This window comes from Gymnoscopelus braueri, assembly GCF_963280865.1.
Source record: "Gymnoscopelus braueri genome assembly, chromosome: 4".
NCBI classification, from domain to species: domain Eukaryota; kingdom Metazoa; phylum Chordata; class Actinopteri; order Myctophiformes; family Myctophidae; genus Gymnoscopelus; species Gymnoscopelus braueri.
Window position 1 is genome coordinate 13100304 of NC_137605.1, and position 15595 is coordinate 13115898.

Below are 15595 nucleotides of genomic sequence, written 5' to 3' on the forward strand. Positions count from 1 at the left end.
TGCCCACTCTTCCCGGTGCCACTAGGGACAACTGGGCACCAAAACCATCTGGGCACTACTAGGGACATGTGGGCACCTGGACGAGTGGGCACTTAGGGGTGGAGACATGTTGGCACTAGGGACAACTGGGCACTAAAACCATCTGGGCACTCCTGGACAGCTGAGCACTAGGGACATGTGGGCACCTGAATTAGGATTCGTGTTAACATGCTGCTTTGTTACATAGCATGCTGCTTTGTTACATAGCATGCTGCTTTGTTGTTGGTAAGTGCATTAAAGTTCTCAGTCGCCACAACTGATGTCAGTCTTTTGGATTCCATTAAAGCCAGCATGTCTTCTATGGAAGCATGTTGCGCAGCGAAAATAGACGATCTACAAGATCTCAATGCGTCTGTGCAGCATTGAGAGCTTGTAGGCTATTTTCGATTAATATTTTCAAAGATTGGAGCATTTGAAGTGGTCAAACTAGCAAAATGTTTAGAAGCATTTTCCATGAAACCCTAATGGTCTCGGCCTCTCGGATATGTCATGGCCCCCATGAAAACCGTCAGGGTCAAATCCCGCCCGGTACCATGGATGAATTCGGACATCCTTACTGCCATGAAGGTCAGAAACAAAAAGTGTTCTGAGCTTCATAAAGGTAGGATCAAACTCGCCAGGTGTTTTAACAAAGGTCTCGAATCCCACGTAGCTAAACTTGTAAAAGAAAGAAACAAGCTAAGAAACAAGGTTAATCGCATGCTCGAATTAGCAGAAAAAAGCTTCCTCGATGACAAAATTGAGGAAAATAAAAGCAAACCACGAGAGCTTTGGAAGCTATTCAACAACCTACTAGGCTGCAGCAAGAAATTGAAAACCAGGTTTACAAACATAAGCCTCAAGGTGAATGACACTCTCATCACATCCAAACATGAAGTGAGTAAAATCCTCAACATATTCTTCACGACCATAACCTCAGATTTGGTTGAAAAACTTCCCCCTCACTCTGGGTGCTATGGTGAAGAGCATGTTGACTCATTTTACAAAAAACAGGGTGTACGGAAAGATGATTTTAAACTCTCCCCTGTGAAAACAGAAGAGGTGTTTAAAAAATTGAGTGCTCTTCATCAACACAAAGCTACAGGCCTCGACAATATCCCCGCCAAATTTCTAAAAGATCATTACCCACATAATAAACCTCTCCATCATACAGGGACGGGTCCCTAACGATTTCAAAAAAGCAAGGGTGACCCCTCTGTACAAAAAAGGAAACAAATTAGACCCTGGCAACTACCGCCCTACTTCTATTCTTAGCTCCATCTCGAAAGTCATGGAAAAAATAGTCTATGAACAGGTCGATAAGTATCTTGCCGAAAAAAATCTAATTTACAAATTCCAATCTGGTTTCAGAACAAACCACTCCACTGACACATGCCTTCTCTATTTGAACGACTCTATCAAACAAGATGTCGACAAGGGCAAATATTGCGGCATGGTCATGCTGGACCTCCAAAAGGCCTTTGACACCGTCAATCACCCAATTATGATCAATAAGCTCAAAGCAATAGGTTTTGATGATACGTCAGTGAACTGGATGAGATCCTACCTGGAAGGGAGGGAGCAAGTGGTGGAAGTAAACGGCACCCAGTCCCCCCCCCTCCCTGTGACTTGTGGTGTCCCACAAGGAAGTATACTAGGACCTTTACTGTTCCTGATATATGTGAATGACATGTCATCGGCCTGCGACTGCAAGCTGTTCCTGTTCGCAGATGACTCGGCCCTGCTAGTCTCGGACAGGGACAGGCTGCAGGTTGAGAAAACTCTCAGCTCCGAACTCAACAAGATCTGCATCTGGCTCTCTGACAACAAACTTTCATTACTCCTGGGTAAAACTGAATCCATCCTCTTTGGGTCCAGTCCTAACCTTAGCAAGGCAGAGAGTTTCACGATCAAAGTGGGTGATAATGTCATCAAAAGAAAGGATGAAATTACCTACCTGGGCTCCATCTTGGAGGCAAACCTCTCTGGTAACAAAAACGCAGAAAAAGTGATCAAAAATGTCAACCGAACAACACGCTATTTGTGGAGGATTGATCGCCTAGTCAGTAAGAATACTCTGAAGATTCTTGCAGGTGCCCTCATTCAAGGTCATTATGATTATGCATGCACTTCATGGTATCACAACACCTCCAATGCCTTAAAAACAAGGCTCCAAACATCCCAAAACAAACTTGTAAGGCTACTTCTTGGCCTCAATCACAGAACCCATCTAACCCCTGCTCATTTTGCTAGGATTGGATGGCTTAGGGTTGAGGACAGAGTACAGCAACTTGCTATGGGCCTGGTTTTCAAGATACACCACAACATTGGGATCCCCCTGTATTTGTCAAAATACTTCAAAAATGTTAATGAAGTCCATGATCATAACACCAGAGGCAGCTCCACTGATCATGTTCAACCCAGATTTGGCTCAACTAAGGGTATGAACTCGTTCTCATGCTATTCATCAAAAATGTGGAATGCCCTACTAAAGGAGTAAAGGAGTGTAAAACCCTACTCACTTTCAAAACTGCCCTAAAGATACACCTTCAGGAGGCTGCAATTCGAAAATGGCCCCTGTCTAAGTCTTAACCTACCCCTCCCTACCCCCCCCCCCCTCCTTCATTTTCCTCTTTTGTATATATATATATATTTTTTGTTTTTCTCTCGTCATACCAGTAACCTGAAAGCTGATTGTATGACATTCTGTATAGTAGTGTGTATATCTGCCTGCCTCTTATATTTCATCATGATTTGTGTGCATGGGGTTCTCATCTTAAACAAGCGTAATGCTTAATGAGGGTTTCCAGTTTAGTAGACCTTGTATTGTGAATTTGTACTTCCATGTACTGTTATGTACTGTCATGTACTATTCTCATGTCTTTCTAAATAAACTACATCAATCAATCAATCAATCAATAAAGGCAAAGGTTAAAGCCTCAATCTGTGATTTCTTCACCTGGTTGGCAATATATAGAACAGCAGGAATATTACTAAAGCATAATCAAGATTCATTTTACATATTGTGTTAATTGTTTAGGAAACGGCGCTAGTGGGGGAGGGCTCCTTTCACACTGTTTCACAAATCACATAAGACTTGGCCATACACATTCTTTCAGTCGTGAGCAGGCCTGGAATTTCGTCATTTTAGGGGCAAGGCCACTTGGCCTTTGGTGTTGTCCATGTGGAATATTTGAACCATATCTCCCCTATTAAGTATTGTGTTTTGGATCACTGATTTTAGTATAAAGTTACCAAGTTTGTTTTGCGAAGACATTCAAATGCTATTCTCCCATATGTTTCTGTGGATCTGTTGGCCTTTCATTCTTTGCCACCTTAGAAACCTTTTGATCCATTGTTTGGAAGGGCACCCTGGGCCTTCTTCACCTGTTATTCAAAGTTGAGTGTTTACAGTAGAACAGTAAAAATAGGGGGTTGAAAGAACCCTTTTGGCCAGATCATTGTTCTTTCTGAGTTCATTATCATATCAATTATCCTAGTTCCTTTCTTGAGAAGTTGCCAGTCTGACTACTGCTCACACACAAAGCGACAATTTAATGTCTTCAATGAAGTTCATCGAACCAAAGTCTACAATCACTAACGTATACAGGTTCTTGGATTCATTCAAAAGCTAACAACATGTTGAGTAAGATGGTTTACAAAGTTTCATGTGGAAATATGGTTTAATGTTTGTCCCTGTTAATGTAATTCTCTGTAAATGCAAATTGGTTCAACCACTGACTGGGAGTGCTGAGTTTTGGGTTGTCCAGCCTCCAGCTTGGTTGAATGTGACTGGTCAAATGAGAACTAGGGGAGGAGTTGGAAAGTTAGGGATGATCTCTTGACTGAAAGGTATAAATTGTATTGATTGATGTGATTTTATGTGCTCTGTGTCATTCGAACCAAGGACAGACACCTTGCTGTAATCGCTGTCTTGCAAATAAAGACTTACAAAGTATCTTCAACTCTGACTCAAGACTCTCTTCCAAGGCAGGCCTGCGACCTTATCACTGATAATATACGACATCCATTATTTTGAGGGCACAAAGGCCAAATGCCATACTTTTAAATGTAATATGTAGACTATCTGCAGTGAAATAAATAAATTATGGTATTTACAATCTGATCCATGCTCAGCCCTGCACCAATCAAAGTCACTGGATTGGTTTAAAGATTCAGGGGAGCTTATAATTCAGAATCAAACAAAAGACACTGGTGTCTACTATCTACTCTACATGATAAGAAAGAGACACTGGTGTCTACATATTGACAAGAAAGAGACACTGGTGTCTACATATTGACAAGAAAGAGACACTGGTGTCTACATATTGGCAAGAAAAAGACAGGAGAAAGTGGTACAGTCAGCTGGGGCATTAAGGCCACTGTGACCTCAGTGCATACAATTTTTTGAGGGGAACAAGGCCAAACTGAGGGGCAACGACGGCCTTCGTGGCCTCCCTGAATTTCCTGCCCTGGTCGTGAGATTTTATTTTGCTTTTATTTTTTAGTGTGGGGAGGGCTCCTTTCACACTGTTTCACTGATCACATAAGACTTGGCCATACACATTCTTTCAGTCGTGAGATTTTATTTTGCTTTAATCCATGTAAGTGATATTCAACCCACTGTTCTTTAAACCCCCAAACACGACACAACAACGAGGTCAAAAGTACAATATAAGAGTGTATTTGCCAAAATAGTACTGAGGTCAAAAGTACATTATAACAGAGTTTCAAAGTACAATATAAGAGTGTATTTTTTTATTTATTTTTTATTTAACCTTTATTTAACCAGTAAAAACACGTTGAGACACAGTCTCTTTTTCAAGTGTGAACTGGCCAAGATACAGCGTTAAAATTACACAGTCTAAGCTTAACATACCAATACTAAAACAAACAACAAAATAGTCATCCAAGATACATCACAAATACATAAAATAACTCCCAATGCTACACTTTATTTGTGTGCAATCAAAATGAAGAAGCGTAGCCTACTACTAGCCTAGTATGTACAATTACAGTGAATAAAGAAATGTGTAAACAGAGCTATGTCACATTGCAACGTAGAACCACAAAAATGTGCTGTGCTTATATTATTATTGGTACACATGTATAGGCAAGGGTAGCTACTAGCTGGTATAAATGAAGCTGGTTATACCCTGGTATAAGGCGACACCTTGTGGAAGAGACAAGGACTTCACCGTCAGCATTTCATTTCCAAAGATCTCACAGGTTACCAACGGCAACAAACTCCAAACAATCATGATGTGGGTTTGGACAGAACAGGAATATAGTCCACTCAACCAGGAATTCATATTGTTTATGTATCTGCAGACCAAGTGATAACCCTTTCACATGGTCTGGATGGCTGTGTATTATAGAATACAGTAGGAACTTGGAACTAAATATTTGACAAAGAACCTTCCATCGGTGCTCCCTCAGTCAGGACAGGTCAGAACAGGTCAGGGTGTTGAAATGAGTTCACCTCTGTCCATGTTGAAGAAAACCAGGCGTGTTCCACTCCTAGGTTCACTGGACCAGCAACAAGGGTAGGCTACTTGTGTGTGTGGGAAAAATATAAAACATTACACTTTAAATGTTCAAGATCTAAGAAGATGATATATTTAGACTAAGTCCTTCTGTGTTTTTTTTCCCCACAGAGAGAGTGGAAGGGTACCGTTCAAGGACAATCTTACCAGAAGTAGGTCTTATAACTATACCTTATAGATTACAAGTCGAATCTTTATACCAATTAGCGCTGCAACATAATTTTATTGTTGATTATTCTATTGATTACTTTTTCGATTATTGGAATAGTTCATTTAGAAGCACTGCCTGTTTTGATTGTTTTGTTATATATCAATGAATCGATTAACCACTTAAGCTTTATTACTTAGTCACACTGTCCTGCAAAAATAGTGAAAATAGCAGATCTACAAACTCATAACAAATCATGTTGTAAGTTTGTTGATCAGTTGTTTTCGCTATATATCGCTATATTTCTTTTTTACGTTTAGAAATATTTCGCCTATAATGACATGCCCAAAATAAGGATAGATTATGAATCGATTATTTCATTAAATTTTCGATTATTTTTTAACAAGCAATTACTTCGATAAACTATTGAACCCCCTAATACAGTACCAACCAAAAAGGCCTGCACTGTAATGAAGAATTTCCCCCCTGTTTTCTATCATTTGACTTTGATTGTGAAAATGTCTTTTGATGAGCAGTTTGTGTGTTTTGGTTTAGTGAATGTTGGTGCTTTAATAATATTTCAGAATATGAGGAGATCCTTTCTGGACGACGCCCTACCACTGTGTCCCAGTCTAGTGACAATGTCTCCACATCAGCGTCAAACGCCTCTTCCAAAACACTCAATAATGGTAAGGTGTTATTTATAACTAACGTGTGAAGAGGGTGTTGTAATCCAATTTATATACATACAGTACAGTAGACCTTTTTCATTTTCTATGCTGGTGTCATTTATTTCTTCTGCAGCACCATTACACACACACACACACACACACACACACACACACACACACACACACACACACACACACACACACACACACACACACACACACACACACACACACACACACACACACACACACACACGGGTACATGTTCTTGTCCATGTGTGTGCTTTTTGTGTGTATGTGTGTGTGTATTAAGTGTGTGTTTGTTGCGGTCACCCAGGTATTCCACCGAGTGACTATGAGCTGATGTCGTCCATGATGCAGCGTCTGGCCAGTCTGGAGAGAACCCTGAAGATCCAGGCTCACCAGATAGAACGCAAGGTGAGTCATCATCACCAACACACCTCCACTAAGTCAAACTAGTCCAAACAATATGAGGCCTCCTGGCTCCCAAACTGGAATAAACTCACCATTGCAGTTAGAACTGCAGACTCACTCCCAGTATTCTGCCGTAATCTGAAGACTCACTTCTTCAGACTCACTTCTTCAGACTCAACCTCATTCTCTAGCACAGAGGTTCTCAACCTTTTCAGGCCGCGACCCCCCAAAAAATTATCATATTTGAGCTGGGGACCCCCCAAAATAATCAGATTTGAACTGGAACTGGGGACACCCCAAAATAATCATATTTGAGTTGAGGCATTACATTTAGTTTGACTCGGTTCCACAGATAAATATTGTGATTGTGATCTAGCCTACACACAACACATCGGCGTTGTGTGCTTGTAGATCTGCTATTTTTTTTTGCCTCTGTCTTATATTATTTGACAAATTGGCCAATGTTTGACAATTTTTATAGTATAGTTTGCTGATTACTTTTGATGCAGTAATGTTTTTTTCATTTCTTTCTTTTTTTTGTCTTAAAAGTATATATACTTGTAAATAATAAATATATTACAATCCTGTTTTAATGGCTCAAGGACAAAAGGATTTCTGTTCTGGAAGAAAAACTGACGCTTCTGAAAAACACAGGTATAGTAACTCCCAGCAATTATCCATGCACCACAAGTAAATATATAAACATAATTAATTTCTTTAGGCTAAATGATTCACATGTGTTCATTTAGAGACAACTAGTGACCTGACTGACAAAGACGACCTTGTTAATGAATGCAGCCGTCTGCAGACCCAAGTACATGAAATGGAGGTAAGTTCAACCACTTGAACCCTAGCGCATCTAAGATCTACAAGCTCCAAGGGCGCAGATACTGTGGGTGCCTCGGGGCTAAAGCACCCAGGTGAAATGAGGAGCACCCACTGGGTGCTGGTCAAAAGTAAATTATCCGGCCAAAACCTGCACACATGCACGCGCGCTGCGCACATGTGTGCCAGGTTGCGCACCCATTAGAGCTTATAAATATCGGCGCCCCTGACAAGCTCACAACAGGTCACAACACGACACGCTGTGAGCTTGTAGATCTGCGAGTAAGTATACAGTATATAGGCTTTAAGGGGTTAAAATAATTATAGATCAGATTTTTTCCCCCTACAACAAGCACAGAAACTACAAACAAAATATGAATTTTCAACAACACAAATCTTGTATTATTGGGGGTCTACGGCCAAATACATATTAGGGGGGGTCCTTGAAAAAGTTTAAGAACCACTGCTCTAATAGGGCATAGCAGTGGTGGCCATTTTGTGGTGCCACTGATCGAAAACCAAGGGTATTTATTAAATATAGTATATAATATAATTAACTATTCCAATATTATTTTACACAGAATCAAATGTGTTATGGCCATGATTCACCAGGAGCCTGGATGGCTTTGTTCCCGGCTTAAAATAATTAATATAAATATGTTCGGAAATCTCTATGGGAAAAATGAATGAGCTTTCGATCTGTGGCACCACAAAATATCCGCCACTGCAATGCCCTATACAATGTTGATTCAATTTGTGTTTAATGTGTGTTTCCATGCGTTGTCCTGGGCAGCGTTTTCTGAGTGAATATGGCATGATCTGGGTGGGCGATGGAGACTGTAAGACCACCAGTGAAGAGGAGGGAGAAGACCATGAATCCATCCAGATACGGAGCTCCTCAGACAGAGACACGTGGCAACCAGGTTGGGGCATTACGCTTATAGGCCAGTGGTCCTCAAACTTTTTTCTTTTCAAGGACCCCCGGTTTGGTACACATTAGGCCACGGACCCCCCCCCCCCCCAATACTCTGAGAGGGTACAAATGGACCCTTAACGGGTCCATTTGGTTCCATTTTGTACCTTCTCAGAGTTACAGACCTGTAAGGGTCTATTTGGTTCTACTACTGTATATAAGCTGTATAACGCATTGCATCAGGACGTGTTGTGAGCTTGTATATCTGCCATTTTTTTAATAGCCAAAGTATAAAATAGAAATGGGGCTTAATTTGTTTGTGTATGTTTTGGAATAATAATCCAAATCTGCAAAGTATAACTAGTAACTAAAGCTGTCACAATTGTAGTGGAGTAAAAAGTACAATACGGTATTTGCCCCTGACACGTAGTGGAGCAGAAGTATAAAGTATTGAAAAATGTACAACATTTTTAGTACAGTACAGTACTTGAGTAAATGTACTTGGTTACTTTGCACCACTGCTCTTGCAGCCTCCTCCGTGATCAGGAGCTTCCAGATGAACTTTGACCTGGCGGTGCGGAGCATCCAGGAGCTGAACGTCCTGGCCGGGGAGGGGGAGTCCTTCGTTCAGGCCACGCCCAGGGGGGCACACCTGGCTCAAAAGACCCCCGTCCCGCTCAGGCTCTACAGCAATGGCATCGTGATGTTTGACGGACCTTTCCGCTCTTACCAGGAGCACAGCACCCAGGTCGGTTTTGTTAACCACTTAATAGGTGCCTTAAGGGACAACATTTGTGTTAGAATAAGTGTTCAATCTCTATATTTCCATATTAATCATTGCTAATAAATATAGAGTGTTTGTTCAGTAACTGGGGTTTCTCTGTCTCTCCAGCTCTTTAGTATTAAATAGAAAATACATTTTCAAGTCGGGATACCAATTTCATCCGATCAGGAGAGAGAACTCTCCGAAACAGGATAAACAAGTAAAATTGGAAGTAATGAAACAAATAAATCAGCAGACAAAACTAGAACTGGAACACAAGTTGATAAATGATCTTTGTGTTCTCTCTCCTGATTGAGTGAAATTGGAGTCCCACCTGAAGATGTATTTTCTGTTTATTAAAGCGCTGGAGAGAGAGAGAGAGAGAATGCGTCACATTGTGAGCTTGTAGATCTGATGAACTTGGCTCACATGCAGTTGTTCTCGCTCTTTGCAGCAGTGCATGCAAGACCTGATGGACGGATATTTCCCATCGGAGCTCCAGCAGAGATTTCCAGACGGAGTGCCTTTCCAGGTGCGTACTGCAGCTGTGTGTGTTTGTGTGGGCATGACGAGAGTGACGGCACGGCACAAGCGCGGACACCTTGCCGAAGTGGCTTTGTCTGAACATGTGACATTCCATAGGGCATGTGTTTCCCAACCTGGGTTTGTGGGCCCCCCTTTGGAGGGGAGCTAAAGATCACAGGTGGAGGCATGAGGTCATGTCTGTTTGGAGGTAGCCCAAAATGTTAAACTTGCTGCACAAAAGCATAACTGGCTTACGTTCACTTTCAACCTGGAATCCCTGTTTTGGCCATGCCATTATAGTGTCGAAAATAGTCACAAATATTGAAGATTCAAAACGTTTTTTTTTAAATAGCAGAAAAAATATGAGCTATTTTTGCCATTCAGCATACCAGAGGTATATATTGTACGTGTGTGTGTGTGTGTGTGTGTGTGTGTGTGTGTGTGTGTGTGTGTGTGTGTGTGTGTGTGTGTGTGTGTGTGTGTGTGTGTGTGTGTGTGTGTGTGTGTGTGTGTGTGTGTGTGTGTGTGTGTGTGCGCGTGCGTGCGTGCATGGGGGGGTCTCAGCTTTGGTCAGATGTAAGAAGGGGGGGCTCCAAAGATAAAGGGTTGGGAACCACTTCCATCGAGGTTTGTTTGATTGTTGATTGTTGATTGTTGTCCCGTCTGTCATGTACCTTTCTGCAGGTACATGACAGACGGGAGGAGGAATTTATTGTCAGGAGACCGTGGGCCGAGTTTCCTGGAAAAGGACAGTCTGTTGATGGCGGAACAGGCCAAGAATCCAACAATACTGTCCCCTCTGTAATACCTGGTCTGTACCCCAGCGTGTCCGTTTTACTTTTACACCAAATTGTAAATGTGGTACTTCTATGTATATACTGTAGTCGACAGATTTCTTAGTTCTATTCCATGTACTGCATCATTCTTGTCTGTTTCATTATTACAGTAAACAAGTTAGTAACATATTGTTTGGAATGGCTCCCTTCCTTCCTTACCTGCATAATAAAATACTTATAAATATAGAGTATAGACCGGTGCCCTTGGTCTAGTAAGTTAATGTTAATCTATTTAATGCGGGTACAGTGCGCACGACCATGCGACCGCCCGACTAAATATGAAGTTAATTCCATATTTGGACACATTTTACATGCTTATATTGGCGCAGCAGCACAAACGTGACGCAAAGCTCCACCAATTTGTGAAGCCAATGGGTCGGGTTGGCCAATCAGGGAGGCCGGTGCCTACACTCCCCGCAAACATATGCGGATATAGATATAGACAGATATAGACTTACGTGGTTTTCCGTTTCTCAGAAACTGTTGGTTCCGACCAAATTGCGACTCTGCACTGCACTGCACCGTGGGTTATGTGCAACACACACGCCAAGGTTGAGGTCAAACGGTCGGATGGTGCCCGAGTTATCATCATGAATTCATAGATAATAATAATATTATTATCTATGTATTCATATATATTATATATATAGATGTCAACGAGGAGGACAGTTCCACAGCGAGGATGATGTCACAGACAGTGACAGTTCAACACATGGTGGCATGTTTTTTTACCCCCTGATTGATCAGCTGCTCTACTACTGTAGTGTTGCCCTAGGCCAGGGATAAGCAGATATCAGCCCTAGGGTTTGTCCGTTTTATCACTCCTCTCACCCAGGGCAGATACAAGCTGGGTAATGTGATATCAAATGTGACACAAAACAATAAATGTTTTCTTTTTGCCTGTACACACAGGCAGGAAGACCACTATGGATCAGTTCCTGAACAGGTTGCCCAAAGTGGTGGTGAAGGCTGGCAGAGTGATTGACATCCGGGACTCGGTTCAGGCCGTTCTGCAGGTGAGGCCAGTGAACATGGATGTCAGGGAGTCTCAAGGCTGCCTACAGCCTTGTTCGCCCCAATGATCTAGTTTACACATTTCCGCTTGTCATACAGCCTCATCTTTCGTAGTCTGATTTCCACTTAATGTTTTCAATACAGGGACAGTCTGACATCCGCAATTCAGTGATTCTGGTAGAAACTCCAGTGCTGCAGGCCATGAAAGAGAGGTACACAGGACTTTTAAATATCAAGTCCAGCAATTCTACATCATATGTCATCACTATGAAGGTCAAACTGTGCCTGTAGATATTAAAATAAATGGTACATTTTCTATAAATAACAAAAATGAATCAAGATTGTACCATATATTTTTTTATCTACAGGCTCAGTTTGGCCTTCATATTGATGGCATAAGGATGTCGAATTATTGTATTGTTGACTTGCCTTGCTGCTTTGCATCTTAATGTATCATGTTCTTTGTGCAAACTGACTGCCACATGCAGACGAATGCACTACACATGCACCTCATTATTGACAGACCAAGGACGTTGGCTTTAATTGAATGGACTGCCCCTGGTACTCATCTGCTTTTAAAAGCCACTATAGCCTTTGGAAAAATAAATAAAGGGTCTGGGTGCTCGGAAGTTCAAAAAAGTGTAGCGAAGGTCCTCTTTGGTGGGGGACTGAAAACTTGCAACAAAGGAAAAAAAACAAGGCACTGGTGAAAAAAGTTAAAAAGTCTTTATTGATGTGGCTAGTTCATAATAGAAGTAGTTAAAACTGGGATAACCCACGCGTAGTGGCCAGCACGGCCTTCTTCAGGGTATAAATCTCAACAAACAATTTCCCCCTTAGATTATCCCCACTATAGCCTTTGACTGATTGATTGGATACTTAATTAACAGTTTGCAGATTGTACAGAGGTACGGTTTACGAAGATTGTTAAAAGGATAACACAAAAAGCCCTTACGGGCTTGTTTCCATTCTGGTCCTGTGTGGCCTCCTGTTTGACATGACTCTGTTGACGTACTGGCATTGAAAGGTTATTCTGGCTTTTTGTACGGTTCACTTTTAATAAAAAGGCTTAAACCGTCCCGAGCAGGGCCGGACTAACCGTTGGGCTAGGGTGGGCTTCAGCCCACGGGCCTCCAACTGGGGGGGCCTAAAAAAATATTATTATTATTTATTTATTTTTATTTTTTTTATGATCAAATTATTTTTTTACGATCAAATTGTAAAGTATTGCAATCCAATTCAAGTGATATTTTTGTTAGTTATTGTATATATGTATATATATGTATGTATACGAAACAAAAGAAGAGTAGACCCTTCCCTTCACAGCTAATAGAGAATTTTTAATTTTAAGAATCGGTTCAGAATTGAATGAGTATAATTAAAAGAAAAATAACCCGAGTTTTTTGTGATAATAAATTGGTAAAATCAGGCAAAAATATGAATTAAATAACATAACCCTAACCTAACTCCTAATCCTAACCCTAAAACCAAAATAAAGAAACCAAAAACTGGGAAAAAAAACTAACCCAATCCGTCCAGAACCGCGAAAAAAACGAACCCAATCCGCCCAGAACCGCAAAAAAAAATTGCGCGTGCATGCGCGCCAGGGGGGCCTCGAAAATTACTCTAGCCCACGGGCCTCAACTCATATTAATCCGGCACTGGTCCCGAGTGCCTTCCTTATCATTATGTCGCTCAATATTCTTGCAGAGATATAGACATTGTATTGTTAAGTCATGATTATGAGTGTATTTAATGACGTTGCATTGATGAGACGGTCATAATGCAGAAGCGACCCCGTCACCTTCTCTCACACAGGCTGGAGATGTGTGACAGTGAGCGGCCTCCGTCAGCCCGTGATGTCACCACGCTGAGGGTGAAGTCAGAGGACGGGGAGAGCAGTTACATACTGAAAATGCGCTTCTCAGAAACTATAGGTCACCTTCGCCAGTATCTGGACAAACACAGGTGAGACGACTGGCTGTATTGTCCAGGACAGTGGTTCTCAACCCTTTTTAATTTATGTGGGTTTTTTGTTTTTTTTGTTGGGGGGGTCTTATACCTTTATTGATAGGATAGTAGTCGGACAGGAAATGGGGAGAGAGATGGGGAGTGACACTCAGCAAAGGCCGCCAGGATCGGGACTGGAACCCGCGACGCGCTGTCAGGCTACTTTGGAGCCTAGGTGCCTGGACCGCTACGCCAGCGGTCCACACCAACCTTTTTAATTAACTCTTAGAGTTATAGACCTGTAAGGGTCCATTTGGTTCTTAACTATCAGTAATATAGCTTTCTTTCCTTTTTTTTTTACCCCCTGGAACACCTTCAAGGACCCCTGGGGGTCCCCGGACCCCGCTATGAGAACCACTGGTCCAGCAGTAAAATACATTTCACCCACTGTAAACCTGTCATGTGACAATGAAGTTGAATTTGAGTTGAGCCATAATGAAAGGAAACACCATACTAATCATAATCACGTATCCTTGAGAACTCCTTTTAATGCTTAATCACTTTCAACCTGGCATTCCTATTTTGGGTAAGTCATTATCATAGGTGAACATTTTTCAAAACTAAGCCAGATGGCAAAAATAGCTGATCTTCAAGCTCACAATGTGATTCATCATACGACAAAAGTATTACTGTATAGCATTGGTTCTCAAAGTGGGGTCCTTGGGGGGTTTCCAGCAAAATGTGTTAATATAGAATCACAATCATTTTAACCACTTTGGCTATTCAAAAATAGCAGATGTACAAGCTCATAGTGCCGCACTATGAGTTTGCAGATCTGCTATTTTTGAAAAATCGTGAAGATTTGTGCAAACCTTTGAATATATATATTTTTAAAGCGAACATTTGTAACTCAAATCTTTGCTTCTGGGGGGGTCCTTGAAACAAAATATTTTGAAATGGGGGTCCGCGGCCAAATACATATCATTTTGAGAGTCCTTGACATGAAAAGGTTTGAGAACCACTGCTGTATAGGGGGGTTAAGTGGTTATGTCCATGGAACTCACCTGTACGTTCTCTCTCTCTCATCTCTCCTGTACCACAGGGGGACAGGCGTCATGGACTATGACATCATCAGTGTGTTCCCACAGAGCTGCTATGATGACGACTCTCACACACTCCTGTCCTGTGGACTCACACCTAACGCTGCACTGCTGCTACGGACCAACATCAGCTGTTCACACACACAGACAAACTAACTAACTAACAAACAAACAAACAGACAGACAGACAGACGGGCAGGGGTGAAAACATAATCTCTGGCCTGCCTGGGGGGGGGGTCAGAACATGGACTTAAGGTGCAAATGATTGTTTTGTTTGTTTGTTAAAATAGCTCTATATTCAGTATATTCATAGCTATAGTGTCTGTTCAGTAACAGGGTTGCTCCGTCTCTTTAGAGAATTCATATAGGATACAGGATAAACATAAAATTGGAAGTGATGAAACAACAAAATGAGCTGGCAAAAAAAGAGCTGGAACACTACATTTTAAGGGGATAAATGGGTTCTCTCTCCTGATTGGATGAACTGGTGATCCACCTGATTATTAAATAGCTGGAGAGACAGGGAGACCCCTGCTGCTGAAAAAACACTGTCTATAGCAATGATTACAATCAGAATATAGAGCTTTAACATTTTAACGAAGAAAAACACGTTTTAGCCATACAATATCACTTACACTACCTTTAGACTAATTAGACAAATTAGACTAATTTAAACACGGCAACATCTTCAGTTGATAAACTCTTTAGTGTAGACCTGTAATGGGTCCAAAACAGCTGTACTGTACGCTCTCAGTTACAAATGCATAAACTAACAGAGGATATTCTCTGTATTATTTTTCTCCGATATATTATTTGCTCTTTAGTCTTTAACAAGTGATGTCCATGTAATT

The 15595-nt window shown here is 41.4% G+C and overlaps 1 protein-coding gene across 1 annotated transcript; it reads left to right on the top strand.

The window, feature by feature from the left end:
* Nucleotides 1-3657: 3657 nt before the first annotated feature.
* ubxn11 (UBX domain protein 11) lies at nucleotides 3658-14900 on the top strand (the record flags this gene model as incomplete). The annotated part of the gene is made up of 13 exons (XM_080425756.1): nucleotides 3658-3664; nucleotides 6297-6401; nucleotides 6721-6821; nucleotides 7421-7472; nucleotides 7568-7647; nucleotides 8437-8566; nucleotides 9087-9304; nucleotides 9774-9851; nucleotides 10529-10659; nucleotides 11597-11696; nucleotides 11839-11906; nucleotides 13513-13662; nucleotides 14747-14900. 13 exons carry the CDS (start codon nucleotides 3658-3660, stop codon nucleotides 14898-14900), a joined length of 1374 nt encoding a protein of 457 aa, XP_080281882.1.
* Between the last annotated feature and the right edge of the window lie 695 nt (nucleotides 14901-15595).